The sequence below is a fragment of the Aaosphaeria arxii genome, assembly GCF_010015735.1.
Source record: "Aaosphaeria arxii CBS 175.79 unplaced genomic scaffold BU24scaffold_3, whole genome shotgun sequence".
NCBI classification, from domain to species: domain Eukaryota; kingdom Fungi; phylum Ascomycota; class Dothideomycetes; order Pleosporales; genus Aaosphaeria; species Aaosphaeria arxii.
The window spans coordinates 818,805-846,481 of record NW_022983476.1 but is presented as its reverse complement, the minus strand read 5'-3'; the positions used below and the strand labels follow the sequence as shown (position 1 = coordinate 846,481).

At 47.8% G+C, this 27,677-nt stretch overlaps 10 protein-coding genes and 1 non-coding gene across 11 annotated transcripts; 6 read left to right on the top strand and 5 right to left on the bottom strand.

Moving 5' to 3' along the window:
- Positions 1-382: 382 nt before the first annotated feature.
- Positions 383-2,601, bottom strand: BU24DRAFT_388107 (MATE efflux family protein). The gene is made up of 2 exons (XM_033525001.1): positions 1,509-2,601; positions 383-1,454 (listed from the first exon to the last, which is right to left on the bottom strand). Exons 1-2 carry the CDS (start codon positions 2,134-2,136, stop codon positions 520-522), a joined length of 1,563 nt encoding a protein of 520 aa, XP_033385476.1. The 5' UTR covers positions 2,137-2,601; the 3' UTR covers positions 383-519.
- Positions 2,602-4,846: 2,245 nt separating this feature from the next.
- BU24DRAFT_478162 (uncharacterized protein) lies at positions 4,847-7,250 on the top strand (the record flags this gene model as incomplete). Its single annotated transcript, XM_033533023.1, has 7 exons — positions 4,847-5,335; positions 5,392-5,919; positions 5,972-6,534; positions 6,589-6,648; positions 6,700-6,818; positions 6,866-7,019; positions 7,068-7,250. Exons 1-7 carry the CDS (start codon positions 5,239-5,241, stop codon positions 7,248-7,250), a joined length of 1,704 nt encoding a protein of 567 aa, XP_033385475.1. The 5' UTR covers positions 4,847-5,238.
- A 1,098-nt stretch (positions 7,251-8,348) lies between these two features.
- On the bottom strand, positions 8,349-8,420 carry BU24DRAFT_t21. Its single transcript has one exon. It is a non-coding gene; the product is annotated as a tRNA-Ala (tRNA).
- Positions 8,421-10,713: 2,293 nt separating this feature from the next.
- On the top strand, positions 10,714-11,240 carry BU24DRAFT_144073 (uncharacterized protein). The gene has a single exon (XM_033521172.1). The coding sequence runs from the start codon at positions 10,861-10,863 to the stop codon at positions 11,140-11,142; it is 282 nt and encodes a 93-aa protein (XP_033385474.1). The 5' UTR covers positions 10,714-10,860; the 3' UTR covers positions 11,143-11,240.
- Positions 11,007-12,974, top strand: BU24DRAFT_420158 (glycoside hydrolase family 28 protein). Its single transcript, XM_033527412.1, has one exon. The coding sequence runs from the start codon at positions 11,339-11,341 to the stop codon at positions 12,896-12,898; it is 1,560 nt and encodes a 519-aa protein (XP_033385473.1). The 5' UTR covers positions 11,007-11,338; the 3' UTR covers positions 12,899-12,974.
- Positions 12,945-14,837, bottom strand: BU24DRAFT_420157 (carbohydrate esterase family 9 protein). The gene is made up of 2 exons (XM_033527411.1): positions 14,231-14,837; positions 12,945-14,077 (listed from the first exon to the last, which is right to left on the bottom strand). The coding sequence occupies exons 1-2, from the start codon at positions 14,561-14,563 to the stop codon at positions 13,169-13,171; spliced, it is 1,242 nt and encodes a 413-aa protein (XP_033385472.1). The 5' UTR covers positions 14,564-14,837; the 3' UTR covers positions 12,945-13,168.
- Positions 14,838-15,318: 481 nt separating this feature from the next.
- On the top strand, positions 15,319-19,604 carry BU24DRAFT_144104 (uncharacterized protein). The gene is made up of 4 exons (XM_033521173.1): positions 15,319-15,905; positions 15,956-15,991; positions 16,055-19,412; positions 19,466-19,604. The coding sequence occupies exons 1-4, from the start codon at positions 15,606-15,608 to the stop codon at positions 19,477-19,479; spliced, it is 3,708 nt and encodes a 1,235-aa protein (XP_033385471.1). The 5' UTR covers positions 15,319-15,605; the 3' UTR covers positions 19,480-19,604.
- Positions 19,605-19,746: 142 nt separating this feature from the next.
- On the bottom strand, positions 19,747-20,406 carry BU24DRAFT_420155 (uncharacterized protein). The gene has a single exon (XM_033527410.1). The coding sequence runs from the start codon at positions 20,356-20,358 to the stop codon at positions 20,044-20,046; it is 315 nt and encodes a 104-aa protein (XP_033385470.1). The 5' UTR covers positions 20,359-20,406; the 3' UTR covers positions 19,747-20,043.
- BU24DRAFT_420154 (uncharacterized protein) lies at positions 20,407-20,705 on the bottom strand. The gene has a single exon (XM_033527409.1). The coding sequence runs from the start codon at positions 20,679-20,681 to the stop codon at positions 20,451-20,453; it is 231 nt and encodes a 76-aa protein (XP_033385469.1). The 5' UTR covers positions 20,682-20,705; the 3' UTR covers positions 20,407-20,450.
- Positions 20,706-24,292: 3,587 nt separating this feature from the next.
- BU24DRAFT_420152 (uncharacterized protein) lies at positions 24,293-24,605 on the top strand. The gene has a single exon (XM_033527408.1). It carries the CDS (start codon positions 24,378-24,380, stop codon positions 24,546-24,548), a length of 171 nt encoding a protein of 56 aa, XP_033385468.1. The 5' UTR covers positions 24,293-24,377; the 3' UTR covers positions 24,549-24,605.
- A 145-nt stretch (positions 24,606-24,750) lies between these two features.
- Positions 24,751-25,500, top strand: BU24DRAFT_420151 (uncharacterized protein). The gene has a single exon (XM_033527407.1). The coding sequence runs from the start codon at positions 24,988-24,990 to the stop codon at positions 25,159-25,161; it is 174 nt and encodes a 57-aa protein (XP_033385467.1). The 5' UTR covers positions 24,751-24,987; the 3' UTR covers positions 25,162-25,500.
- The last annotated feature ends 2,177 nt before the right edge of the window (positions 25,501-27,677 follow it).

The following is a 27,677-nucleotide window of genomic DNA, read 5'->3' as shown; positions in this document are numbered from 1 at the left end:
TCAAATGATAAGGTTGTAAAGGACATTCGATTCCTGCCCCGATGAACCCTAGGATTCGTTCTCGGATTTGGCAAAGAAAAGCAACTTGATGCTTGATTGGTAGCACTGCAACAACTGTATGTACATCTTCTGAATACAACTCGACTGCAGTGTATAAATCCATCCGCCCCGTACAAGTACGAGCTAGATCGAGCGTGGGGAAGGCTGCTATTAGGGTAGGGCATTACCTGTAGGCTATGAGCCTATTCCTGACTCTCTGCACGAGCGTTCCAGGGGATTACGGGTTGGATCCACAGCAATCCAATCGGCTGGGTTAATCATTGCTAAGCGAAAGGGATCTAACTCAATGTAGTCACTATTTGACATTTCGTACATTCGCCTTATTATGGGTGGTCGGTTCTATCTCGCCTTTGTTTTGTCAATTCTCTAACACATTCCATTGCATACTCGTCTTTGTCACATATCCCCATAACTATCTCTGGTCAATGCCAAAGACGAACTGTAATAACACAACACAGATCAAGATCCATCTCTGAATAGCGCATCTCCGCTTGCGAGACCGCTCTCTGCTTGTTCACCCGAGTCCATCCGAGCAAATGCCTTGTCCACCTGGTGCTCCCAGTTGCTCCAGGCCACGATCACCCATTCAGCTATGCCGACCAGATAGAGAGCTATGCATTGTCCAACCCATAGACCGGCCAACCCCCATCCGTGGAATGCGAGCCAGATTCCAAGAGGTAGAGCACCTCCATAGTAGGAAAGCAAATTGACTGTCGCCCCAATGTGCTGCCGACCCATGCCTCGCAATGACCCTCCACAGCTGCCGTTCAGACCATCCGCAATCTGGAACAAGGCGACATAGGGCATGACCTCAGCGGTCAACTTGATGACTCGAACGTCATCGTTGAAGATCTTTGCATAGAAATCCTTGACCGCCATGAGAACAACCAGGACGACAACTCCCAGAATCACACTGAGCATAGCAGCGGTATTAGCAGACCTCGCAGCACCTTTAGCATTGCGTGCACCGAGAAGGTTTCCAACGCGGGCACTTGTAGCAACACCGACACCAAATGGGATCGTGTTCATGACCTGGTCCGTGGTCATGATAACACTCTGCGATGCGAGTGGAATCGTTCCAAGTCTTCCTGCCGCCAGAGCAACGACCTCAAATGCCCACCACTCAGTTCCAACATGTATGACTCCCATCAGTGCAAGTCGTGCAAATGTCCAAATGTTTTGGAGACATGCGCGGCTCCATCCTCCCCAACATTCCCAACCATCAACAAAGCGAGCGTAGGCGAGGAGGAGAAGGAATGAAGCCCAGTATGCAACGCCGGTGGCAAGTGGTGCGCCCAGGAGACCGAACTTGAACGTATAAACAAATAGATAGTTGAGGCCAGCGCTCATCGGAGAAGTGATCAGAAGAACGTAGGTACCAGGTCTCATGATAGCTGCGTTTGTTTAGCTTTGGGTTGGAAAGATTACTTGAAGAATGGCGCACAAACCTTGAGCTTGGAGGTATTTCTTCATTGCTTCGAAGTAAATGTATCCAAATCCACCAGGAACTAAAGCAGTCAGGAATTTGGCGGAATCTCTCGCAATATACTCTTCTTGGCCGAGTGCTCTGAATAGTGGTGCTGAAAAGATCCAGAGGATGGCAATTGGGATATAAATCAATGTGAGAACAACGAACGAACGTTGCAGGATGATACCAAGGTCATGTCGGTTTTTGCTGCCGGTGAAACTTGCGGATGCCAGGGTGTCAATAGCTGTGGTACCACCCAATGCCACCAGCCAGGCCGTTGCCATTGCAAACATGTATGAAAATGCAGCAGTGGCTAGGGCTTCCGGAGATAGTCGTCCAACGATCAGGACAGACACCGTCTGGAGTGAATTCTGGAGTGCATAAGCAAGGACGACTGGAATGGATCCCTTGAAAAGTATCCAGAGCTCTCTGAGAATGAGTTGGAATTCAGTTTCTTTGGCTTCATTTTCGTAAGTATCTCCGTCATCGTAAGCGTCCGATGGAGGCAGTAAAGATGTCCTCTCGTTGGGGGTAGAGTCCTGCGTTGGTCCACTTGACTTCTTCAAAAACGAAGGTTTCCAGGACCATTTTCGTGCGTCACTCCCCATGATGTCGATTCCAGTAAATGTCTTAGTGTTGAAGATGATCGCGAGCTCCCCAGTGTAGCATTCCAGACATGATATTTAACGGTTCTATGACAGGCTTCGTGCAGCCAATGGACATCACAGTACTGTGCCCAAGATAAGAGGCCCACCTGCACCCGGGAGCAGGGAAAAATCCTCCAGAATCACGCATTGAAGTTGATAGGCGGCTTGATGACAGCACAGATGACAATGCGTAAAAACGCGGATCCCTCAGATACCGGAGGCGGAGGAATCAATGATTGTTCTTCGATGAGCGGCGATTGCATGCGCTGCCGCCACCACTGCGGGCCATGCATCTCGTTCTTCCGAAGCGTTCTAAATTGCCTCTGACAGGTCATAGCATTGAGTGTTGTCTGGAATCAGCTAAAAGGAGATTCATTATTGGCGCAACGCAACGGTTGTTTCTTATCAGTTTGCATCGGATGTGAATTGACTAAAGGACTTGGATAAGCCCTGCGTGACGAATGGAGACGGAAGACGCACCAATTCGTTAGGGTCCCACATTTCGAAATGCGTACTTGGGGGAACAGACTAGCCCACTCTAGGCCAAATCGCCTGCTACATCGGAGCTATACACATGAGTGATCGATGCCTGTGGGGTTTCTTTGGCCGTCTGCATATATCTCGAGGTAATAATCATCATCTGAAGGAATTCCTCTCCATAGTCCCATTCCAAATCCTGCGCCGGGTAGGTCCGGCCGTTAGATTATGATATTTACTCATAGACGAACACAACGGTACTTCTCAATCTGATTCGTTCCGTCATCAATCTGCTAACAAACAAATTAGACGTGTACCTAACGTATCATAAAATAACTCCATGGCCATCTCCTCTGCTAGACTAAGAACAATTGAGGCTCTCTCAATGAATGTTTTCTCTGACCAGCGCGCGCTGTGCTCCTCTTCTGTCGGCCCATCCGATATTCAAATTGCTCTAGTCGACAACCTATCCTTAAAATAGTCTAGAAATGCTGACCGATTAGATGATAAATGTCTTCAGATGGCAATTTTATGGATTGGATGCTGGCGATGTCCAGACGAGGCATTCATTTCCAGTGAACAAGATCTTTCCTCTATATCAACAGCGAGTTCAGCGAATAGTCCGGAGCTGTATCCTTTACGTTTCAGAAGTCCTCTTCATGGGAGAAACCACCTTCTTCAGCCTACTATACGTAACCATGTTGGGAATCCCCGACAAGTTTCAACTGGCGTGCAGATATAAACAAGATCAAGTCAGTTTACAGATCGACACCCGAGTGATCGGTTTGAAATAAGGATGCAAGATACACTTCATTGAACGCTTGATAATAAAAAATTCAAGGGACTTTAGAACGGAGATGAGAGTGAAGATGAATGCCCCAAATCAAAATTATCAAGGCAAATACTTACAAAACTTTCACAATAGATATGGACGAATTATGGAAATCCGTAGCGCTCCTTGTCCAATAAATTTAGGCAGAACTGTGAAAACCGAAGTCGTCGCATCGATCACTCATCAAGCCATCATGCTGATCTTCCCGAAATACAAAGCAGCTGCTCGCCGTCAAAACCTATCATCCAGCGGCCAAAAGGAAGTCACAACCAAAAGGCATTCTTGGACGAAAACCTCACCATCTCGGTTTTCTGACGGTCGATTCAGACATAAAGTCTAATCTAAATAACTTTCGCCAGTGTAGTACACCTAGAAACCGAAAATCCACCTGGCTTCGCAACCCATAGATATCAACGACGCTTATTACGTTGAACCGCAGAGAATGTTCATGGGTAGAGTCGAAGCCCACAACTTCTCGATATTGTAAAAGCGTCAATTCAGAGACGACAGTCAAGCTACAATATTCCACAATGAACAGCCTCTTAGGAGCTTTAGGGTCTGATGACCACGTGCATCTACTACAACATCCCTATTTGTTTCGAAGGTCACCAGCTCATGTGGCTTTGCTTGGGCCTTGGTGGTTCAAGATTACAATAAAGAGATATGGAATTGTGGGTGTCGAGTGCCAGATCCTTGCACAGTATGCGTGGAAATCATTTTGAGTTTACAGGCCCACGATTGGAGTTATGTCGCCGAATTATCATGTGCTTTTCGATAGCTGATGGAGCATACTATGCCAATCATGATTGCGCCATCTGAGATATTTGAAGGGGAAAAACAAAACCAGCTTTCTGCAATATCTGGCGCATCTATTGGCCGAGTGTGACTGACAGCTCTTGAAAAACAGCCATTGACTTTGCAGAAATTGGCGACATATTGGTTTCCGAAAGAAGAGTTTATTAACGAGTGGGTATTGGATTTCGTGAGTTTGAGCGCGAATTAAGGCCAGACTAGATTCTGGATGCATAGGTCTCCAACTACATGGTAATGAGTAAAAGATCAGCAATGCTTGGTCAGGCAATACATAGCTTCAAGCACAAACAATGGGTGATAAATAATACAAATGGCTCGATAAATTTCCTCTCACAATACAACCAATGCCCTTGGGTACATGTGAAGTTTATTGGAACTGTAGTCGAGCATTCTGGTGCAAAAGTCGTAAGTTATTGCTTGATGTATAACTTTATGGATAGAACGTTTATTCTCATAGCGCACAGAACAAATGGCCAGACCTGCAGGGATTAGCATCGATACGCGACATTCTGCATACACAACCCCTCATTCAGCTTCTGTCTTACCCTCCTTGCATGCTTTTTCGTGTTTTGTCAACCGCCCATTCGACTGTATTAGCTCTGGTTTGTGTTGTGATTACCCCATTTGAGGATGAACCACGAACCAACAACGCAGCGTTCCGCGAGGCTTTGGAGATACCCACAATTAAATTCCTTGGATAGGTTACGGGTTCTTTTCGGGAACCAGATCAACTCTGTGGCTTCGTGTACAGTAGATCTGGCCCAACTGGTGGCTGGCTGGCAAGAAGAGGTGCTGTTCATGGCTTGCTGGAATCTCGTTTCCGCGCCAACTAAGCGGAATTGGGTGGGAATGGTATAAAGGCAGTCCTGACAATTGCATCACTTCATCACTTTATCGCTTCATCACTTCATCACTCTTTGTCAATTTACCGATTCGATACAATGCCAAAAGCAGAATACATCTTTCCCTCCGATCCCCCGAAATCAGAAGATAATTTGGGCGAACATAACATTTCTCGTGATATATATGTTGACTATGGTAGGAGAACGCCGTACAAAAGTTGAATGCTGCTTCGATGTGACTATTTCCCGCAGATGGATTTGTGCCCGAGAGTTTTGCGTACTTGGATGTTTCTCCTGCCTTGAATGTCCTAGACAGTACATTTAGCTGGACAATCTACCGAAGCCGGCCAAGAGTGAAGGCATTGGAACATGGAGACAAAGTGCCTGGGGAGGTGAAACACCTTCAGCTCGGTGTTATCTTATACAGAGCAAGAATACATAATAATCCCACCGCCGACAACAAGCACCGTTTTGTACTCATCGGCCCAGGGCCCGGTGTTTACAAATCTCGCGAAAACAAGTTCATGCGTGCTCGAGATCTCGCAGAAAGGCTTCTGTGTCCGGATCGAAAGCAGTGTAAAAAAGATATTCAGAATTACAATCAGGCGGCAGATCATCGGGATGCCAGCCTGTTACCATTCCGAGTTTGGGATACCGAGGGTGTAATATTGGGCAACACGCCATTCGACTCTCCAGAAAATTTCTTTTCCGAGCTTTTATTTTCCCGCGAGGATCCAAACTCTGTGGAATATGCTGAGAAGATATTCATTCGTTATATCGGTACGTCAACTCGTGATCTCGACTCGGCTCAATGAACTAATTCGATGCATAGAAATGGGGTCGGCAGCTTCTTTCCCCCCCAAAGAACCTTATTCGGTAATTTCTCGATTTTTTGACGTCAAGGTCGAAGGGATTGATCTTTACTTCGTGCTCGGCGAGAAGCTGGAGAAGGAGGTGCTCGAGTCCAACCTCAAAAAATTGCAAGAGAAGACCACCAAGCGTAGATTCGTGCCTCGGAATTGCTATGTAAAGTCTCAGAAAGAGATGGAGGAAGAGAAGAAAACTAAAAGTTTTGAAGTCATCGGTACACATCCCATGTTGCACTACTATACATGGGTCACTAGGGACCATTATGCGATACTGAAAGCTGCCAAGGCAATTGAAGAACGCTATGTGTACTCGGATACCAGCTTTAATCGCGTGGAGAAGATTGGTAACTCGTACTTCTTGTCATTTTTGACAGGCGGACCCGGGGGTAATGAGGAGATTGAACTACCTCTTGCAGATATCGGGGACACAACCAGGACAGAAATTACCAAGCTCAAGCTCAATGCCGCCCGTGGAAAACCCCGAAACCCGACCCAGGCGCGGGCAATGCGCATTGGATCCAATGCTGTGAGCAATTCAAATAAGTATTTGCGAATGTGGCAATTGCTTACTTTGCTGCAGGCCGCACAGCCGACTTTCAAACCAGAGAACGGCCCCAAGACGACTATTACCGATGTTGAAGTAAGATTCTCGCACAGTATGCTATGGGAAAGACAAATTAATCTTTCTTAGTGGCTCCATCGTTCCGCATTCTCATACGGCGGGTTAGGTGCTGGTCTCAGGTTAGAGTCGTCGCAGGATCTTAAGAACCTTTTTCTCGGCACAAAAGCGACAAACACGGCCATGCTCAGGTTTGTATATTGTTCGTAATGTTAGGAACTTTCTAACCCTACGACAGAGTTGAACAGCTTATCAAGCACTATGTTATACACAAGGACAAGACTGTAGTTGTGACTACGGAAACTGAGGACAAAAGCAATCCGCTGCTGCACACAGCGAATTGGCTAGCTCCAGTCCTATTGTATCGATTCAATATACCCGATGACCACTTGGTTAGTTTATCCCCGAACTTTGAACTCAATCGTTGCTAATGTGACCAGGGAGGTAATTTTGAATTGAAATTCGATGCCCGGGCCCGCCTCACCCCCTTGCGGTACGATCTCGAGTTGGGTGAGCTCATCGACAGAGACTATTTCAAATACGATAAGGAACTGGATTTAGATCTGTACGAGGAGGAGGAAGAAGCCGAACCCTCTAACTCGGGTGACAATGACTTCGCGTAAAGGAAGACTCATTTGCTACAATGTGAGTTTTCACCATATCAACAAATGCAATTGGATACTTTGATGGGTGAGCAAAACCAAAGCTTATGTTAAGTATGTCGGAAATAGACATATCATACCTAGGGGCATGTGAACGGATGCAGATAGGTGGACGAGATAGAATACAATCTCAAGATGCTTGATACTACATTTACACCTGATAGTGACATTTAGTTAGTATAGAACGATAGCGTGTGAAAACGTATTTAGTCGTGGCGTAAGCACTGTTGAAAGACTCTGGAACTAGATGAAGTGTTTGGATCTAGGCCGATGCATCGCAAAATCACACGGAACGTTACTCTAACCTTGCAATCAAGCACATGGGAGGCTCGTGGCACAAGTTCGTCTCAGGCAGAAACCGAAAGAGAGAATGGTCTGCGCGAGGTCATGCTTGTTCTGGGGCAATGCAATGGGGTCGGTGAAGGATTGTAGAACTCACATCGGCGCGGGTATCATAACTTGCCCATAGAATAGTCCGGAAATTTGAACATCATTCTCTCTCTCGCTCTAGCAGACTGATCAGCCATCTGCCCCTCTGCAACCATTTCTGATCTGTTTGCATTTGGACTGATTCAACGTTGCTATCGAACATATCTGAGTCCTGTCGTCTTAGCTACATTAAGGACAACAATGTATGCGAACTTGATGCTAGACTTGAGCATTAGTTACGCGTGGGCATTGGTTACGCGTGGATGTATATACTATACTACTTGTTGCCATTCTCTCTCTCACTGCAGGTAATGGTTTGTGTGGCAAGTTGGGCGATAGATTTCGATCTGTCGTGAAATGATTACTTACGGTACAGTGCTCCAACTTGACCCGATATTCCATCAATTCGGCATTACTGCGATTCGATATACCATTCGTAGCTATTGTACCTATTGTTCGACCTGTCCTAGCACAAAAATAAGTACCTTGGTTCTGGCGTCGGGGACAGGGTGGATGGCTACGCCAAGACTGGCGATAATATCGCGGACACAGATGTTTCTTCGCTGCCACCCGCCCAAAAAAAAAGATTCTTCATCCACAACGTCATGTCATATCAATCCGCAAAAAAACTGGACTTGCTGGGAATCGAACCCAGGACCTTTCCCATGCTAAGGGAAAATTATACCACTAAACCACAAGCCCGGTCAAGAACCATCTGATGCTAGATGATTTGATGGAAGATTCGTGAATTATTATGAATATGACGACAATATATTGAATGCAAGTCGGGAGACAATTGTGACAGTACTTGCCTAAGGGATATCGATCTGTATTCAGCAATTATGTTGCTGTTTCTGGTGTGGATACGTTTCCACGGTTCACCCCTGGAATGGGTTGGAAAAATTTTCCCGTCCCATATGGTATAAGCTCAACACGCTAAATCGCGAAGATATGACCGCTCGGCAAACCTTGCTTAGCGACTCTGTGCTTTGCAAACTAGACCTTCTGTTCTATACAAAATAATTGTTAATTGTCAAAAAGTGGCTCAATATCTTATAAGGGCTATAACAAGAACATCATTCGATATCAAATTTCTGTTGAAGGTAACGAAGTGCGAAGATAGTCACCGTCATTGTTGAGATCACTGCACTGGGCCTAGTTGGAATGTACTCTATCATCCATTTCGTTAGTGATGCTTCTGCTTCTATGTATAATATCATTCAGATCTCGGAAACACTGGTGTTATAAGGTTTTGCATATTGAACTTGGTGGAACTAGGAATGTTGCGTTCAGGTGATAATCAGACAGTCGTTGATAGTTTAGTGGATGTGAAGGGGAAGACTATCATGATTGTCATTCAAAACGTAAAACAGACGGTGAAGGAGAGCCCAGAAAATCATGCCCGCCAAGAGCTTCATCGCATGATCCTACTACCAATCTAGAAATCCCAATGTCCCCAACAAAGCCATGCAGTAGACAGGCGTACATTGCCCTGTAAGACATACCAGATCACGGGCGTTCATCATCAACAGTCCAACTATCAAAGAAACCAGTAGAAGGCAATTTGACGCGTACTCCCACCCTTCGAAGCTGTTCATTGCGTCAATGGCAGCTCCTGGTGCGGGCACGCGAGAGGATGTCATCACCAAAACTGATCGATAAGTCATGTAGGCAGCCAAGGGATGTTGTGCGGCGATATGGGCGAAGTCGACTTGGTAGTTCCTGATATATCCGATATGATGTTACGATCAAACTGGAAATAATGACAATATATGTGATGGAACCCGTCTGGCTTTTGCGGCCGGTTCGATAGAGCTACAGCATTAGATATAGTTAAAACCTAAATAAAATTTACTTAATATCGTTGAGGTCACGCCCTACCATGGTCTTTGCCATTTTCTCTTGTAGATCCAGCGCTCAATTGAAGAATGGCTGCGAAGGGGTCAGCTAGTGACGGTAGTCCAGCCTGAAACATATTTCATTGAAACCCTTCAAGATGATCATCATTGAGCACGATGACTAGTACTTGTTCTACTTTGTTAAGAATCTGAGCAAACATGTAGGGAGCTAGTATGCATGATCGTGGATAACAAAACGTCACCAATGGGCGCACGGCCGTATCACCAATACACTTTCGATCCCTAGGTTGTGAGTTTATTTCCTTTATAAGATTCTAGATATGGTATGTTTAACCTTCTTGTCATGGTTTAGATTATACAATGCTAAGTCCCGACAAACGATGTACTCAGAATGGAAGAAAGTACAAAATGAATAAACTTTAATCAAATTGTGTATACGGCAAGTACAAATGTCCATACAAGTGCACGTGTGTGTTCTTGGTGTTGTATTATATCTATATCACTACGTCCCAATTTTGGCAGATTTTCCAAATGTGAACCAAACCAGATCGACCTTGACTCGAGAAAAGTTGGATCGCAACCGAAGCATGACTCAAAACGGGTAGCATTTGTACGGATATACCTGGAGCATTGCATCTTTAATGCAGAAATATAATGGGTATTGTATTCTTAAGGCTCTTCTGTAGCACTGTATTACCAAAACTGCAGTGTATCCCCGTACATTACCCTCCCTACATGACAAGCTAAAATTTATGGACATCTGCTATGCAACACTCAATTGAAACGCGACTTTGCGCCTGTGACCTACCACGGATGAACCATGTGCATTTATGTCTCACTAGCTAGGCAGTTGACTTCTGGGAATGTAACACTCCACACCGTAAGAGAAAGACAAATTGAAGTAGCTACAAGTCGGTTAGCATGTTGTGACAGTATCTGAATAATGGTCCTGAATTAGGGCGAGCTCGCGGGATGGCGCTCAATTAGGTTGTGGAACACGGTAGGCTCGGCCACGGCGGACCGAGGAAGACAGTCTAGGACAATGATGGTGATCTGGACAGGCATCGTAGCGCTGTACAAAATGCCATATCGACAGTGCAGACATCATGATGTTTTTGATCATACGAAAGCTATTTGATTATTATACCTACGAGGCGGGAATCATGTTTGTTCAATTGTGCGTTTCCGCCAATGGTCGTGAGAGGTTTCTAAATGAATTGGGCCTCCCAATGTGATTTGCAACGTCGCTCTCATGATCAACATCGAGGCTGAGCCATGGGTAAATGTCCCGTATTGTCCGTGTGTTGGTACTGGGAGGCCTTGTCTTCGAGCCCTTTCGAGTGATGTCCTGTAATCTCGAATGCGTCCCTAATTTTTCCAAGACTTGCCCTGCGACGGGTATGCAGCTCGCACTTCTAACCGTCAGCCCATTCCATTATGGGGGAAAAGTTCGCGTTTTGGCACCAGTTGGGCCGATTCCAGGAACATTTGCAAGGATCATTTGGACGGCTAAGCGGGGAGATCTAAACGAACTTGCGGTGCTCGCCTCGTGTTTTCGACATTGAATGCTGGGATTGAAATCCATGGTGCCTCCAGACAAAATTGGTATTGGTACAGCCCCCAGTCTATACTAAACGCACCACATTAAAAATAGCAACTGATAGACCTTTGGACATATAATTATATCGTGTGCAACTTCCCATGGTTTGATGCTGTAGGTGCGACCATCTATTCCATTGATTGTCATCCACCACCGCGACTATGGTCAGGTCTACTCTTTTGCTAGCGGCGCTGTCTGCTATCTCACTCGTTTCTGCCAAATGGGTGGACTATGATCGCCCAGAAGACATCTATGCCAAATCCGGGATGTACTCCGTTAAGGTCAACGGAACATATGCGAAGACGGTCAGCTATAATCAGTACGACTATCTTCATATATCGATGAGCGAAGGCCCCAGTACCGAGTTCCGAGTCGCAGCCGTTGATGGACAAAAGATTACAGAACAGCCAGTGATTTCGCCAAAACAACTCCCAATCGTATCCAGAATCGAAGGCAATGAGCTGATCTTCTCGCTCAAGAAGGTCCATTATCTCATTATCAAGTTCAAAGACAAGAAGGAACTGATCATCGCGATTGATCCTCTCGAGACGGATGTGCCTCCATCGAAAGGAGATGGAATCTTCAATGTACTCGACTACGGTGCAGACAACAAAGGAAAGGGAGTCACTACTGGAATTCAGAAAGCTATGGATGCGGCAGCAAAGAAACCCGGAAGTATTGTCTACGTACCCCCGGGCTTGTATCTTATCGGCAACCTAATGCTGCGCAATCGCACATCGCTCTACCTTGCAGGTGGATCTGTGCTGAGGAATACGGCGAAGAAATCTGACTACAAAGTACTTTGGACCAAGTCCGACCTTGGTGACGGGACATGGTGGATTCAGACGGAGTTTGACTCTCAAGACATCAAAGTTTATGGTCGAGGAACCTTAGACGGCAACGGCAAGGCTTCAGTGGGAGCGTCGCCAAAACTCGTCGCAGATATATTGGTACCAGTTGGCACGACAAACTTCAAGTGCGACGGTATTCTCGTCCGTGATAGTTCGTTCTGGGCTGTATCGTTGATCCAAGTCACCGATGCTACTATCACAAACATCAAGATCTTCGATCGCTTCGACGTGAAGCAGAATGATGGCATCGACGTCAATGAGTCCACGAAAGTCAGAGTAAGGAGAGCGATTGCTGTGGCCAACGATGACAGCTTCTCCACGAAGACTTGGCCGCAGGATGTTGGTACTACGGTTCCATACCCTTACCCTCCTCGACCACTTCGTGACGTGATCTTCGATGACTGCTTTGCGTGGACCTACTGCTACGCCTTCAAGGTTGGCCAGGGCGTCTACCAGGAACAGGACGGTGTCACTTTCAAGAATGGAGTGGTCTACCGTGCGGGTGTAGGCCTCGGTATTCATCACTTATTTGGCACTGCTGCGGCCAAGAACGTTCGATTTGAGAACATGGATCTAGAAAGGGTTGAGGGTGAGCCTGGCGGTACTGGAGCGTGGCTTGCCGTATTCGTCCATGACAACGGCAAGGGTGTTGGCCCTATCCAAAATGTCTATGTCAAGAATATTCGAGCCCGCAAACTAGGAAAATACCAGGCTAAGCTTGCTGGCGTTGATGAGAAATCCATGGTTGACACCGTCACGTTCTCGGATGTCTTCATGTTGGAGAACAAGACCGCAGCAACGAACCTGGACCAGTTGAATGTCAAGTGGCGGCAATTTTCGAAGAACATCAAGTTCGATAACACGAAGTAATCAGAGCCCGAAACTGGGGAGGCATTATCTCATAGCATACAATTATCAAATATAATGTAATCACAATTCTAGTCAATGGCAACCTTCTATATATCCCATAAGAGCCAATATCCTAAAAGAGCCAAGGAACGGCGAAAGCGACAAAAGAAATCTTCTGGACTCATTATTGGTAACCAGTTGGAGCATGTTCATATTGAGTAATCCTGCTTGAGTGCATTTGTTCTCACAAAAGACGTTCCTCCTTTCATCTTGTTAACAAGTCCTCGACCACTACCCGCGAGAATCACCGCTGTCTTCTGTAGCCCGCAGATCCTCCTCCTTATCCCAAACCTTTACCCCCTTCACCCATGTTTGCAACACTTCTCCCGTCTCGTTCAAGACGCAGAGGTCAGCCCTTCGACCTTCTTTCAATACGCCTCTTCCGCCCTTTCCATCGATGCCCATAAAAGAAGCAATATTTTCAGTGACAGTACCCACAGCCTCGGCTAGACCACAGCCGCTCCATTCCATGAGGTTTCTTACTCCCTGTTGCAGTGGTATGCATCCACCTATCAGCGTGTCAGTTCCAGCGATCGTTGCGCGTGTACCTTTCTTTGTCTGCTCGAATGGTATTTGCGCATGGCCAGGATAAGTACCATCGGGCAGATCTGCGAGCTCGATACTATCCGTAATTAGAATTGCCTTCTTCGTGTTCGTACGATAAAGATGTGAGACTGTTGCTGGGTGTAAATGCTCGCCATCAGGGATTATAGTGTAGTAAGGAGGAGCTGGGTTATTTGTAGATGGCAGCGCTGTCAATCCTGCGAGGCCAGGTGCTCGAGACGTGAAGCCCGACATTCCGTTCAAGGTATGTGTTAAGCAAGTGGCCCCAGCGAAAAGTCCCGATAAACCTTCCTCGTAGGTGGCATTCGAATGCCCCATTGATACTCTGATACCTTGAGAGGATAGGGATCTGAAGAATTCGCCCGACTGTGGAAGTTCTGGTGCTGCTGTGATAAGCTTGACCGAATCTTGTAGGTTTGACAAGCCATAGATCGAGCTCGCTGAAGCACTGCAGTCTTGGAAAAGAGATGCATTGTGAGCACCTTTTTTGGTCGGATGTAGAAAGGGGCCTTCAACGTGCGCTCCAAGAAGGGATGCAGCGTTGGGGATGTCGCGCGGTTTCAAGGAAGGCAGGATCTTTCAAGTTAGCACACGATAAAGAACGTAGATCACGTTGCGGAAAAGTAGTGAACATGAATTTGGACCTCATACGCGGCTCCGTCACGGTGTATCAATGTGTGCATATGAATGAGCCAGCGCAACTGTCTGGGATAAGGGAATTCCACCTACTGACTGGAATTCCTCGCCTTTGACGGTGGGTATAGTAGCCCAAAACCCTGTCACTCCTTGTGTAGCGTAATGCGTTGCAGTATCATCGATTCTCGTTGCATAGCTCGTCTCATCCTTAAATTGTGTAAAGTGAAAACCTTTGACGCCATTTGTGTGAAGCTCTAGGAAACCCGGAGCTATAATGTTGTCTTCAAGATCGACAGCCTCGCCTCCGATATAGCCGTCTCTTTTTAAGATCAAGCCTGTCTCGTCCGATATGACTAGATGATCATCAACAAGACCACCATCGACGACATAGCGACAATTGGTGAAAAGTGTAAACCAGCCGGACATGGTAAAGTTGATCAGACTAAGTACGTTTGGATGTGCTGATCGCAATACGAGACGATAAACAAAACAAACGAAAATGTTTACTGTGGCACCTGTGGTAGCTAGGTACCTAAGAATAGTATCACTAGGAGTACTTCGTAGCAACAGTAGCAGCAGCAACGACAGCGTCCTGGCAATGATCACAATCGATTGAAACAGAAATGCAGTGGCACTCGTGATTGGCTGATGTTTACTTGGCTTGGAGCGTTGAGTGAAAATGATGGTACGAGTAATGATGATGATGATGAATTGGTGAGAATGGATCGCGGGGGAGGGAGTTGGCGGGAGACGGGCCAGCCCAGCCTCTTCTCCCCACTTGTCAGCTGCGGACAAGCCATGCCCGAATGAGCTGTGGCGCGAGCTTTCTGATTGGCTGGGGAGCATCTGCGACCGATCAAGATTCATGTCCATGACGTCGATCACCAGATTCATCTTCGATTTCGCAATCCTTTCGTCCTCCTTCCCTTATTTCCAGTGTTCCACCCTTCCCCTCTTGGTGATTGCCAACAAGCATTAGGCGCAAAAAGTCAAAGTTCATTGTCATATTACTGCCGCACGCATCTCGCACCCTCTTTAGGCCTTTTGGTGGCTGTTAGCACCATGCAAACTTGCTAGAATTGCTCAACTGGCGTATCCCTTCGCTACACATGTGGGAACCAAGTGGAGCTACTGCTATCTCTCCCGCTTGCTCTTGACCTTGCCTTGCTCCTGATCTGAAATGCACGGGCGGAGAGTACGGCTTGGATGACATCATATCCTATGCTAGAACCTCATCTTGCCCTTCTCAGTGGACACAGCTGGACGCACTGAACGCGTCGCCTTGATTTTATCGTACCACACAAACCGTGTGAGGGCAGCCACAGCGCTACTTAGTATCTCACCCCTCCCAGCCGCGTCTGCGACGTCTACTAGACACCCACTCTCCTCTATCGTCTCGTGGCATCTTGCCATTGACTTCTATCTCCCCAGGTGCTGCCTCGTGGACGAGGGAACAATCATAAACAACATGGCTGAACAACAGCAACAGCACGCGCCAGGGGGGCACTATTCCGGTGCGAACCCGGTACCCACGGTGAAGAAATTCATCCAGAATCTTGACAAAGACAAGGCCGAGAGAGACCGCAAAATAGACGAACAGGGTATGAGCGCTGCAGGTGGAGGTGCTACCAGCAAAGTTGCTCCCCACAAGCCTACGAAACATGGCGTAAAAGGCACACAGAAAACTGTCACCGATCCGACTACTGGCAAACAGGTAGTAATTGAAGATGTCAGTAAGGATATGGTACACCAGGTCGAAAACCCAACAGTAAGACAGCCTGCATCCATTGTCAACGCGTCATGTGTCTAACCATTTAGCTATCTGTACCTAACGCCAATCTTGAGAAGGACACTGTAAGATATCTTCTATCGTCTCACTGTTTGAAATAACTCTCTGACATGTTATAGCCTATCAAGACAGACCATAAACAGTCCCTAGAGGAGTACAAATACAACCAAGATGTCACCGCACCACCTGACCCAATTGCTGAGGGTAGTACGTCCGACGTTCCTATTCACGGCGAGAAGACGAATATCCTGTTCCACCCTACACCTGCAGTCAGCTACGAACCAATGTTCGTTGAGATCGAGAAGAGGGCAGGCGTGCTGTCTATCGCTATACTGGCTGCTACAGTCATTGTAGGAAAGATGTTTGGCGGAGCCTTGAAAGGGTTGATTCCCTTGGGAATGTGTCTTTCCTCAGGAGTCTGGCTGTGGATGAAAGAAGTCGTGAGAAGCGGTAGAGAGGTAGAATGGCACAGCGAACAGACCCGTGGCCAAATCGCCACGGCTAACCTGTTACCGGAGAGCGTGGAGTGGATGAATACACTCTTGTCCATTGTTTGGGGACTGATCAACCCAGACATGTTCCAGGGAGTTGCCGACACTCTCGAGGATGTCATGCAGGCTTCAGTCCCGGGAATTATCGAGAATGTCAGAGTCGCCGAGATCAACCAAGGCTCGAACCCTCTTCGCATCCTCAGCTTGAGAGCCCTTCCCGATACACATATGAAGGACATGAAACAGGCCATTCATGAAGAGAACAAGAAGACCAAGGACCCCCAAGAAGCTGCTGCAGATGAGGAGGGGGGTGATTACTACAACCTGGAATGTTCCTTTGCCTACCATGCTCAGCCAACTGGAAAGCGTGCCTCTGACAAGGCTCGCAACATGCACATGCAGCTAGTTTTTTATCTTGGTATCAAGGGCCTCTTTGGTGTTCCTCTACCCATCTTTGTGGAACTTCAAGGTCTTGTCGGAACCGTTCGGTTGCGTATGGCCATGACACCAGAGCCACCATTTTTGAAAACGCTCACGTTCACCTTGATGGGCACACCCCAGGTGCAAGCAGGCTGTATTCCTATGCTTGAGAAGGGAGTAAACATTTTGAACCTTCCCCTGATATCAAACTTCGTCAACTATGCTATCAAAGCCGCCTCATCCATGTACGTCGCTCCCAAAAGCATGTCAATCGACATGCGAGCTATTTTGCAAGGAGATTCGATCCAAAAGGATGTTGAGGCACTGGGAATATTATGGATCCGTATACACCGCGCTGTGGGACTGTCTAAGCAGGACAGGCGTGGCTCCGAACACGGCGGAAGTGACCCCTATATCACGCTCGCGTTCTCGAAATACGGCAAACCGATGTATTGCACTAGAGTCATTACTGACGACCTCAATCCTATCTGGGAGGAAACTGCTGCTCTATTGGTAACTCCCGAACTGATCAAGGCTGACGAGAACTTGTCTGTTGAGCTATGGGATTCGGATCGCCATACTGCCGATGACATTGTCGGAAAAGTCGAGCTCTCCATGCAGAAGATGATTCAGCATCCGGGCAAAATGTATCCTCAAGTCTCGAAGTTGAGTGGATTGGATGCGGGAAGCGAAATGCCCGGCGAATTGCATTGGGAAATTGGCTATTTCGGCAAGCCTCAATTCCGACCGGCTCTCCGAACCGATGGAAAGAATAGGGCTCTTCCAGATGAACTAAAGGATGACCCTGCCCTGCAAGATGAGAAGGGTGTAATCAACACCGAACAGGACGATGCGGTTATGCATACACCTCCGGATCCACTGTGGCCGAGCGGAATCTGTAGCATCATCGTTCATCAAATCGTCAATCTCGAGTTAGAAAATGTCAAAGGTAGCAATGGCAACCGTAAAGGAAGAGAATATGAGCCCGCCAAGCCATACGGTGAACCAACGGAGGAGACGGGTGGGAACTTACCCACTAGTTACTGTACCATTCTCTTCAATGACCAGCTGGTTTACCGGACTCGTTCGAAGGCGGTCTCATCGCAGCCAATTTTCAATGCTGGTACAGAACAATTTATTCGAGACTGGCGCTCTGCGATCATAACTGTCACTGTTCGCGATCAACGCAATCGCGAGCACGACCCAATCCTCGGTGTTGTACCTTTGAAGCTTTCGGACATCATGGAGACGTCATCTCAGGTTACTCGATGGTATCCTCTCGATGGTGGAATTGGATTTGGCCGCATTCGAATCTCCTTGGTCTTCCGCTCTATTGAAACTCGACTTCCGCCGAATCTTTTGGGCTGGTCTGTAGGCACATTCGAGTTCCGCTCCGAACGAATTCTAGCTGTAGGCTACAACCACGCCGCGAAGCTTAAGCTTCGCACAGGTGGTAGCTCAGGAAAGATACCACGCAATGCAGCGCAGAAACTTGACGAGAAGGACGGCTATTTCTGGGATTTGGACGCAAACGAGGGTAAGAACAATGTTCGTCTACCAGTCAAATACCGATATAGATCGCCCATCGTATTCGAATTCCATATCGCGAATAAGCGGAAGGCAGATGCATACGCTATCATCTGGCTGCAGCATTTCGTCGATAATGAAGATCAGGACATCAACATCCCCATTTGGACTACTGCTCATCCGGCTCGTTTGAGGCAAAACTATATCACAGAGGACAATTGCAGCAAAGAGCCCGGTCTTGAGGATTTGAAGGAGATCGGCCGTCTGCAGTTCACTGCACGGTTCAAAGCTGGCACCGATGAATCCCATGAGGCCTTCATCGTTGATAATGATTCAAGAGAAACCTATCAAACCTGGGAAGCATGCTTGACAGAGGGTGTTCGTAACCGCAAGGTGGACAAGGAGCTACCCGATCGCGTTAAGCAACTGCACGATGAATCACTTACGGAAGGCCGGGACATCCTCAAGAACCACACTGATGACAACGAGAAGGAGAGATGGCTGTCAAAGACTGGGGAGGACTGGTCTGGCGCGTTTGGGCACGATCCTAAGGCCTACATGGACACGAAGGGAAAGAAAAGACGCGAACCTGGAGTGGATGAGCCTCTACACGACCCGCATCACCCCAGTGATGACCCGGACAATGACGATGACGATGATGACTATGGTTCTTCTGATAGCTCGTCTGACCTCGGCATTCAAGATGCTGAGACTACCGGAAACGCGGAGAGTCCCAATGGTGAGCTCAAACACGCCGGCACCGATCTTTCTCCTTCAGCGCCCCGTGTATCACAAAGCACTGCTAGGACCCAGACCACGTATACCACTAGTGGCACGAATGGCTCCGTAGACAGGTCTTCGACATTGAGTGAGAAGGACACAAAGAGACAGAACAAAAGGACCGAGGAGCGAAAGCAGCGAGGCCTGATGCAGTGGAAGCCGGCAAGAAATGCACGTTTTGCGAAAAGTCAAGGTCGCATTGGAATCAGCAAGTTGAAGAAGAAGTTTACCGGCGGTCTTGATGGAAGGCAGCCTGGTGTCGAAACCGGTAAGTACTCTCAGTGTCGATCACGTCTACTAGCACTTGACTAACATGGATAGAAACCGGAACGTAATGATTCCCAAGTCCCTTCCCACAATCTCTCCGTCAACATTTCAAATCCGGAATCACGGTCGACACGGTCAAAAGGGACCTGAATCAGTGGAGGCAACGTGTAATTGGCATAAGGTTGCTCATCTTGTAATTGTTATTCAGCATAATACGTGTATTCTCGCGGGTGCACTGGGCTTTCTTCTATGGGAGCTCTCGAGAAACAAAAGTACCACGACCGTCTACGATTAATGTATCAATTATCCAATACCAAATGAATAAATATTCCCACCCCATCCTTCGCAAACATAATGACAAGGCCCTCAGAAACAAGTGTGAGACTTGCATTCGTACTATTGATTCCAACATCTCTTCTCCTCCAGATCACAAACATTCACATCAAAACACCCTGAATCTCAACTCGCTCCCCCCGATCCTCGTACGACGATCCTCCCGTTCCCGGCGGCCCCAGCTCCATTCCCAAATCCCCTCCTTGCGATGCGCATGCACATCTATCCTGCCCACGCCACATACACGATTCCGCGCTTACCTCATCATCCTTCCCACCGACTCTCCCCCCAAACCTTCACTAGCAAAACCTCGAGGCGGAAAACCCAACGATAAGCGAGTATCGATTGGCCGTAGATGTCATTGTTTCTGCTCGGGCGATATTAGTGCTTGAATTGTGTTTCGGGGGAGTGCGATTGGTGAACTTGCGTTCACGATGTGTGTATCTATGTGGCGTATGCGGCACGGTTTTCGCTACGCCCGGCGGTAAGAATTCTGGACAGATGGGGCACTGTGAGTGAAGGAACCGGGGAGAAGAGAGCAATGTGTGTGTACGTTTGCAGAATAGAATTTTTTGTGCCTCGCTGTGCCGTGGGTAGGCGGAAGCTTGATACATTGGGGGGGAGTTCTGCGGGAAGGACGCCGGGGAAAGCGAGTTATATTGGTGGAGGAATTGTCGATGATGCGGTGTCAGCTAGGTGTGCGTTACTAGTAGTTGTTGTTCTTTTCTGTTTGGAGTTCAGCGTTGGGCAATTGGGTATCAAAGAGGTCTGGGGGTGGTTCAGAACATCCAGCCCGTGTTAAGAGGAGTACCCAGGTTTGGAAAGTGGATGCATGCAGGACTGAGGCACAGAAGAAAAAGTGAAGCAGAAGAATATGTTGTGGTGTACAAGCGGGAGTAAGGGGTACATTCTCGAAATGTGTACTGCTCAGACTCATTTCTTTGGAATATTTCAGCAGTTGATTGTTGTTGATGGCTAGATTTGGAAAGAAAGTTGCAGGACAATGATGCTGTGTGCAGCACTCTACGTGTACCTGGCGCCTGCAGTCCCAATGAATGCACGTCGATCCAACAATGCAAAAATCATTGCGCATGATCTCGTACATTCGGACAAATGAATCCACGACCTTCCAGATGTGTCATGCGTCTTGCATGCATGTTGATATGATCACCTGACTATGAATCGAATTCCAGTGGACGCCATCAGATTCTGCATCATCGCAGGTTAGCGGTGGATACCTTCAGGAGATAATTATTTGAGACAATATTGTAATCCTAGGATTGAGACGTTGTCATTCCTTTTCTTTTGTAAGTCGGGAGCATTCAGTACTGACCCTAAGCAAGCTTGGGCGCTTATACGTGGAATATGGACGCTATAATGTGTTTGAAAGATCAAATATCCATGGGGGCGCAAAGATGCTCCTGTCAAATGTTGGGGCGAACGTGGCGAGGAATCTCGCAAGTCTTTGGTCACGGTTAGGCGGGACAACGACGCACCGGAAGGCTTCATTGAGCACAACAGTGAGCCACCAAAGCCCACTATATGGTTCGGTACAGTCCAAAAATTTTTATGCCTTGACCATTCCACATCGGAACGAAGTAGATACAGTGGAACTTTGCAAAGCCTGAAGAGAGGAACTCAAAAAGCAAAGTTGCTTGTGTGGCAGCAGTGGTACCGGAACGGTCCTTGGGCGTTACCCGAGATGGTCAAATGATGTAAAAGCGGTGGAATAACCTATATTGGTATCAATTGAATCAGTTCAGAGCGAGTTGCCAGAATGAGTCGAAGAATTGGCTACAATTGTGGCGTTGACTAATAAACATGGCAGCTACGCCGCAGGATACGTGGATGTCATCGCATCCAAAGAACTTTCTCCACACGATGAACTAAACGGTCAGTGAAAATTCAGTAAAGTCACTAGAGGCACTTGTGCGAAAAGCTTTTCCGTGGTAATAGTAATATGTTTTCTGATGAATCGATCGAACTTTCCTACACCAACGTTTGGGTCACCTACTGTGCAGCGTCATCAGCGGCACAGCAAATACCAAGCATTAATTCGCCTCACGAACCAAAAGGCCAACAACGGCTTTAGTGTAACCTGTTGCCTACAATGAGACGGAGTGGAGGCGCTGCGTGGGAGCAAGACGGGAGCCACTCCTCCTTCCGTCAGGCAAACAAAAGGTGGCATCGATAAAGTTTGCTATGAACATATCGGGCCATGAGCACGCTTGTGAATGTCAGCATCGTAGTTTCATCGAGAGAACGGGAGGATTCGTCCCCGCGAACCGGTGCACCACTGGGCACCTGCTCACCGTTCAATGCATGAAACATCTTGACCTTCTTCCAACATCAAGTCAGAAGCCCATATCTTTTTCTATCAGCGTAATTTAGGATATTATGAACCCATAGTAAGGGTCAGTCAATCCAGCCTGCATCTGGTCTGAGTTTCTCTAATATGACTTGGTGTATGGTCCTTATTGAGCGTTATCAACACTATGGCCAATTATGCATAATGATGGACCATCCTCAACTTGAACATCTAAATGGGTTGCCTGGGTCCATAATCACTTTTCTGCGGTATTCTGAAGTCATCCCGCCTTCCCCTCATAGTCCTCCTCGTGAAGAACCACCGAAGTCCGGTGATGGGGGCGATTGTCTCCACCAGTGCATTACACGAGATATCTGGCAAGTACTAAGGGTCTCACAACAGGGCTCATGTTCATATGTTCATCAGGAATATGGGGTATAGAGTTTCCATTAAGGGGCTTCGAGGTCAGGTGCTCTGCCGATGGCTAGGCATCACATTCAGGTTTCCACCCTTTCGTGAGCTCTTACATGCAACATTATAGGCACCAAAGCTGATGAAGAAGGTTCAGAAAGTAGCGTCCTGTGTAGGATTGGTCTATGACTTGCTAATCAAGCAGAAAGTTCGATAAAGACAGTGGAGTTTAAGAGGGCGCATACGCCCGGAGAAAAGAAAATACAATGAAAGAACGAAACCATCTCGTATCACTGAGCATCCAACCTGCACGTTCCAAGCAAAACAAATAAGCAATTTGAAGCCACAAAGTACACCCGTTAATAAAGCCGAAGCTAATCGAGTGATATCAAAGTAAATCAATGTGGCGAGGAATGAAGATGATCATCCCACAGTCGTCCCTGGGCGCCGTTAGGCAATTAACGCTTGCCCTGTTGGCTCAATGCACTCTGATATTGAAATATCCAATCAGTCTCGACACAGAAACGAACGAAGCAGGGAAAGACTTACCAGGCAGTTCTCACAGAGCTCATCCTTGCCATATCGAAATGTATAGTTCGTACTGTGCCCAGGTTGAGTGTAGTTACGGCATGGATGTGTATGGAGGGCTCCTCCCGTTGCGCCAGTTCCTGGTGTAGATGAAGAACCAGCAGGGACGTTTTGACCGCGGCCGCGAGAACTCATTGTGTCGGAAGACTTTGCGTGAAACTGCGAGAATGTGGAAGTGTGTATTGTGTTGAGAAAGATTGATAGAAGCGTCGATGATGGAACGATGAGAAGCTGTAGATTGTATGCTGTTGAATATCGAAATTGAGTACCAGTGAAAGGCTTTTATAATCTATCAAAGCATCTTCATCCAACTGAGAGACACCTACGCCGCAGAAAGGCAGCCATAGAATCACCTTTCGGGGCCAGGATGAGTGACTCCAGAATCGAGACAACATCGTCACACTTCATTACGCGGAAGCGCTTGAATATCCTGAGTTTTACGGCGAAGTCGAACTACCGCAGAACTGTCGGCAGCGGAGCGTCTACACCTGCAAGTGCCGCGTGGCGCTCTGGTGTTCAGATGGTTCCTGTGCCTCAGCACCCTACCTGTCATATTCCTCTTTGATCTAGTCTGGCTCCGGAACTCAACGTCGATCGAAAACTATGCTTGAATGCATTCACGAATATGTCTTCTCTTCTACCTGGACTAGGGGCCATATGCGGGATTCTGAAATACCTTCCGTTCCTCCTTTGAGCATGGTAGTGGAACGGCATGAGCGATGAAATACCGATCATGTCTCACGCGGATGGAGACAATGGAGGATGTGCGATGGCATCAAATTGTGCATTTTTTATACTATCAGATCACTTCAGCTTTCAATGGATATCATTACAAAGTGACTTGTTTGATGTTTCTATACGACTACTTAGTAAGTGGTGAAATCGATCTTGCAAGCACACGAAACAAAATCACGAGTAGAGCAAGCAAGCTGAATTGCCATCGACATATCATTTTTGGAAAGCATACCATATTTTCACTGTATGAATTCGTTGCATAGTAACATGGATGGAATTGGCAAGATAGGCAATACCCCATAAGCAGTACCAACATCGCTCCCGACCAGAAAGAACTTGACGACAGGGAGGATTGCTCGCCACACATTCCCGCCCTTTCACAGTACCCAGATTCACAAAGTTGGCTGAGGAGCAGTCTCGGGGTAATCCTCCCATAGTTCAGCAAAGCGGTGGAGGGAAGACGTTATGTTTCTGTCGAGGAGACTAGTTCACGGGAATACTTGGGGGCGATAAAATGGTTTCACTGCACAGTGAGGATGACACTAAGCCAGCTGGAGGCATTCTTAGCCTTGGATCCTGAGGTGCCCAACAATGTGCCACGCGCAAAGAAAAATTGCGGCGTTCCTCCAGAGGGCGCATGGCGGCGGTAAAGGTATATGGGCACAATGGTCCTCGCCACAGACACTACTGAATGATGGAATGAAACCTGAGGAAAAGAGGTTCACGTCATGGGCAGACAAAGCGAACCTTGTCTTCAGATAGGAAATACGACAACCGTCTCAAATGACTTGTTACTACTCCGTACAAGTACGAGTACATAGCTAGATGGAGGAAGCCACCACTGTCAGAATACGAACGACACGAAGCTAAGCACGATGTAGTCGAATTAAAGAACTGGGAAAGCATATCCTATTATGCCCGGATCAGTTAGAGCAGTTGGGGCAGATCACGTGAGCCATGGAACGCTCAGTCTAAGTTTCTAGGCAAAACTGGCGTGCCTGGGCATCCCTATGTTTCCCGCTCTTCAACCAAAACCAAATCATCGTCAGTTGTTTGCTTTGCTCGCCTGGAGTGCCTGAGCTACTAAATTGTACTGTGTAGGGCCTCGTTCACCTTTTGCGATTCTATCCAGTTCTAGGGCAGCAGAACCAGGCATGAATGACGCCTGACCTGTTGCTTAGGCAGGCAGAGGCGTGGTTCAATGGTTCCTGTTCCTGTTCCCGTTCCTACTCCTGTTCCTGCTCCTGTCGTTGGTGCGGGAGCGGGTGCGTACTGGCTGTTATTAGAGGCACTACCTACACTACACTGCTACTACGGAGCACAGTTGACCGCCCTTCTGCGGCTAATGTCCATAGCGGATGAAGAACCACCGTGATTCTCGAGTTTTCCAATAATCGTTCCATGCTTCTGATCCGCGGACGACAACGGCGCTATTCATCTGCTAAATGCGTAGTGTACTCGACCATAACGTTCTATCATTCCAGAGATAATAATAACACGGTGACGAAGCAGATCCATCACAAATACCTGTGCCAGTATATCAGACTACTCCCGCCGGAAGAATTATTTCAGAGGCCTCCGGAGATTGTCCGAATAATGCAGGCACCTAGATTCATAGGCACGCAGGGTCAATACGGTAGCAGCTCCGTCGCAATCTTAGTGCAGTGGAGCCAGCTCTCCAGCAAGGGTCATATCTGTCTAGAGCACTCGAATTCCATCTCAATCTCCAATACTGGTCTTCCCTGGCTCTGATCTTCAAAAGAGCGACACTGTAGGGTTCGGCGCGCAGGATCGAGTATGGAAATGAAGTACAATGCACACCGGGCAAGGTAGGAAAGGGAGAGTTCTAGAGGCTCTAGTAAGCGCGGATGCTCCCTATCCCTCGCACCCTCGTTGACTCTGCTCTAGCTGCCGTGGTTGCCGGCATTCTTGGGCCGGCATCCCCCGCAGCATGAGGCTCTCAGAGATAACGAGTCAAAGTCCGGACAATGCTGTGCTGGCAGGTCCAAAACTAGAACTCGATGGTGTCTACAGTAGCCTGTCGGCTTCTCGGCGCTGGCGCTTTGCTCTACACAGCAATGTCTGGCACACAAACTTGGCGCGAAATCTCTGATGTAAACCGAGAAAACAACGTAGAACGACAACACCAGATCACTGCACTGTACATACGCAGGAAACGGAAGTCGTTGGGAATATTGCCAATCGCTCAATACAATGGCGATAGAATCGGACCCACCCCCTAGCGGTCATCCGTTTATTTACCCCGCAAGGTCAAAAGAAATCACCGTTCCAAATCGTTGTTCAAGTACAGCGTGAACTGGGGCACCGGGATCTTACACGAAACGAGAGGCGCCCGCACATTGCACACCTGTGAGCAGGAGCAGTTTTGACTGGCTCTGCCATTGTTCTATTAAGTAAGGAAAATGCTGCTGATCTGGTAGCGTATCCTCCCCCACAAAGAGGGCGTGCCTAAGTGGTACCTGTCGCCGATGCGCGTCTTACAACAAGTATTACAGTACGCTGTGCCGGGACAGGTGCTCACGTGCTGGACATGGGCGGAATGGTTCCACTATGCCGGCTGTGGATCCCATTCGAGAAATGCGCCGTCGAAAAGTCGAAAAGTATATCTGCATTCTACCCTATGGTAGGGTAGATGCAATACAAGTACACATCTAACGCGGCGCACGGAGTGGCTGCTGCACGACTGTACAAACGATGACAGACGAGAACCGTGCGCCCAAAAAGTGATGCATGAAATCTACAGGGTTGATGGGCAAGCAGCGCAGCACAGCGCAGCCCAGCGCAGAAACCAGATAGAGACACACACACACACACACTCTCTCTCTCTCTCTCTCTCTCTCTCTCTGGTCTCTACAGTCTACCCCTACGGCTACTCTACACACAGTGTTATCTAGTACTAACTCGTAGGACACAGTGATGACTAGCTCCTATTAACTATACTACGAGTAATAAGTAGGAGCAGAACAAGCGCTGCCATAGCACACCATACCACAGCACACTAACTACTCACTACTCTACACTACACTGCATTGAACTACACTCCACTCCACTCCAGCGAGCACACACATCATCATCCACCCGTCACCCATGTCTGGGCAGAGGTCCCGTAAATTGCCTGGGCCCATCTCTGGTTGGCCACGAGGCCATCGATCATCATTCTGCTTAATTCTTGTCTTTCGACCTTGCGCACGCGCTACACATGTGTTCCAATTTCAGGCACCACCAACGGCATGCGCTCAAGGCAGGCAGAACTCGTCTGTTCATTGTTTGGAATGATCGATGACGAAGGGCAGCGCCTGCGGATCTTTCGATCCTGTTTGAATCCGCCTTTATCGCCACGAGTGAGCGAGAAATCACTCTGGTCTGGGAGACGTGGGGGTTGCGATTGCTTGTGATGATGACAAGATCATATCTTTCCTGCATCACGCTCCTCTCGCGTTATCACTCACTGTGTAGGGACCCAGCGGAGCGGATTTGCCAAGATGGTTTGCGGAGCATACGGAGCAGGAACAGCACCGGTCGAGCAGAACCTGGTATGCCTGGCTCCTACACTACCTAGGCCTTTTGGCTTCACGATAGCGGTGGATGCGACCGCCTTTCCCATCAGTCCTTGCTGCACTGTGCCTTACAATATGTGGTTGTGGTGGTGCTGCTGTCACTAATCATCGACATCATCATAAATGTTGCAACCGTCGTCATCGTTGAATAGCACGTTGGCCGTCGTGAAGGAAAGATGATGTTGACGGCTATGATAATAACCATGCACCACCCTTTTCCCGGTCCCGAGGCGCCATAAACTACGCAACACTTGCTTTGCACACACTATTTTACAGTGTTGCCCACCATACCTTGCCTACCCATACGGCATAC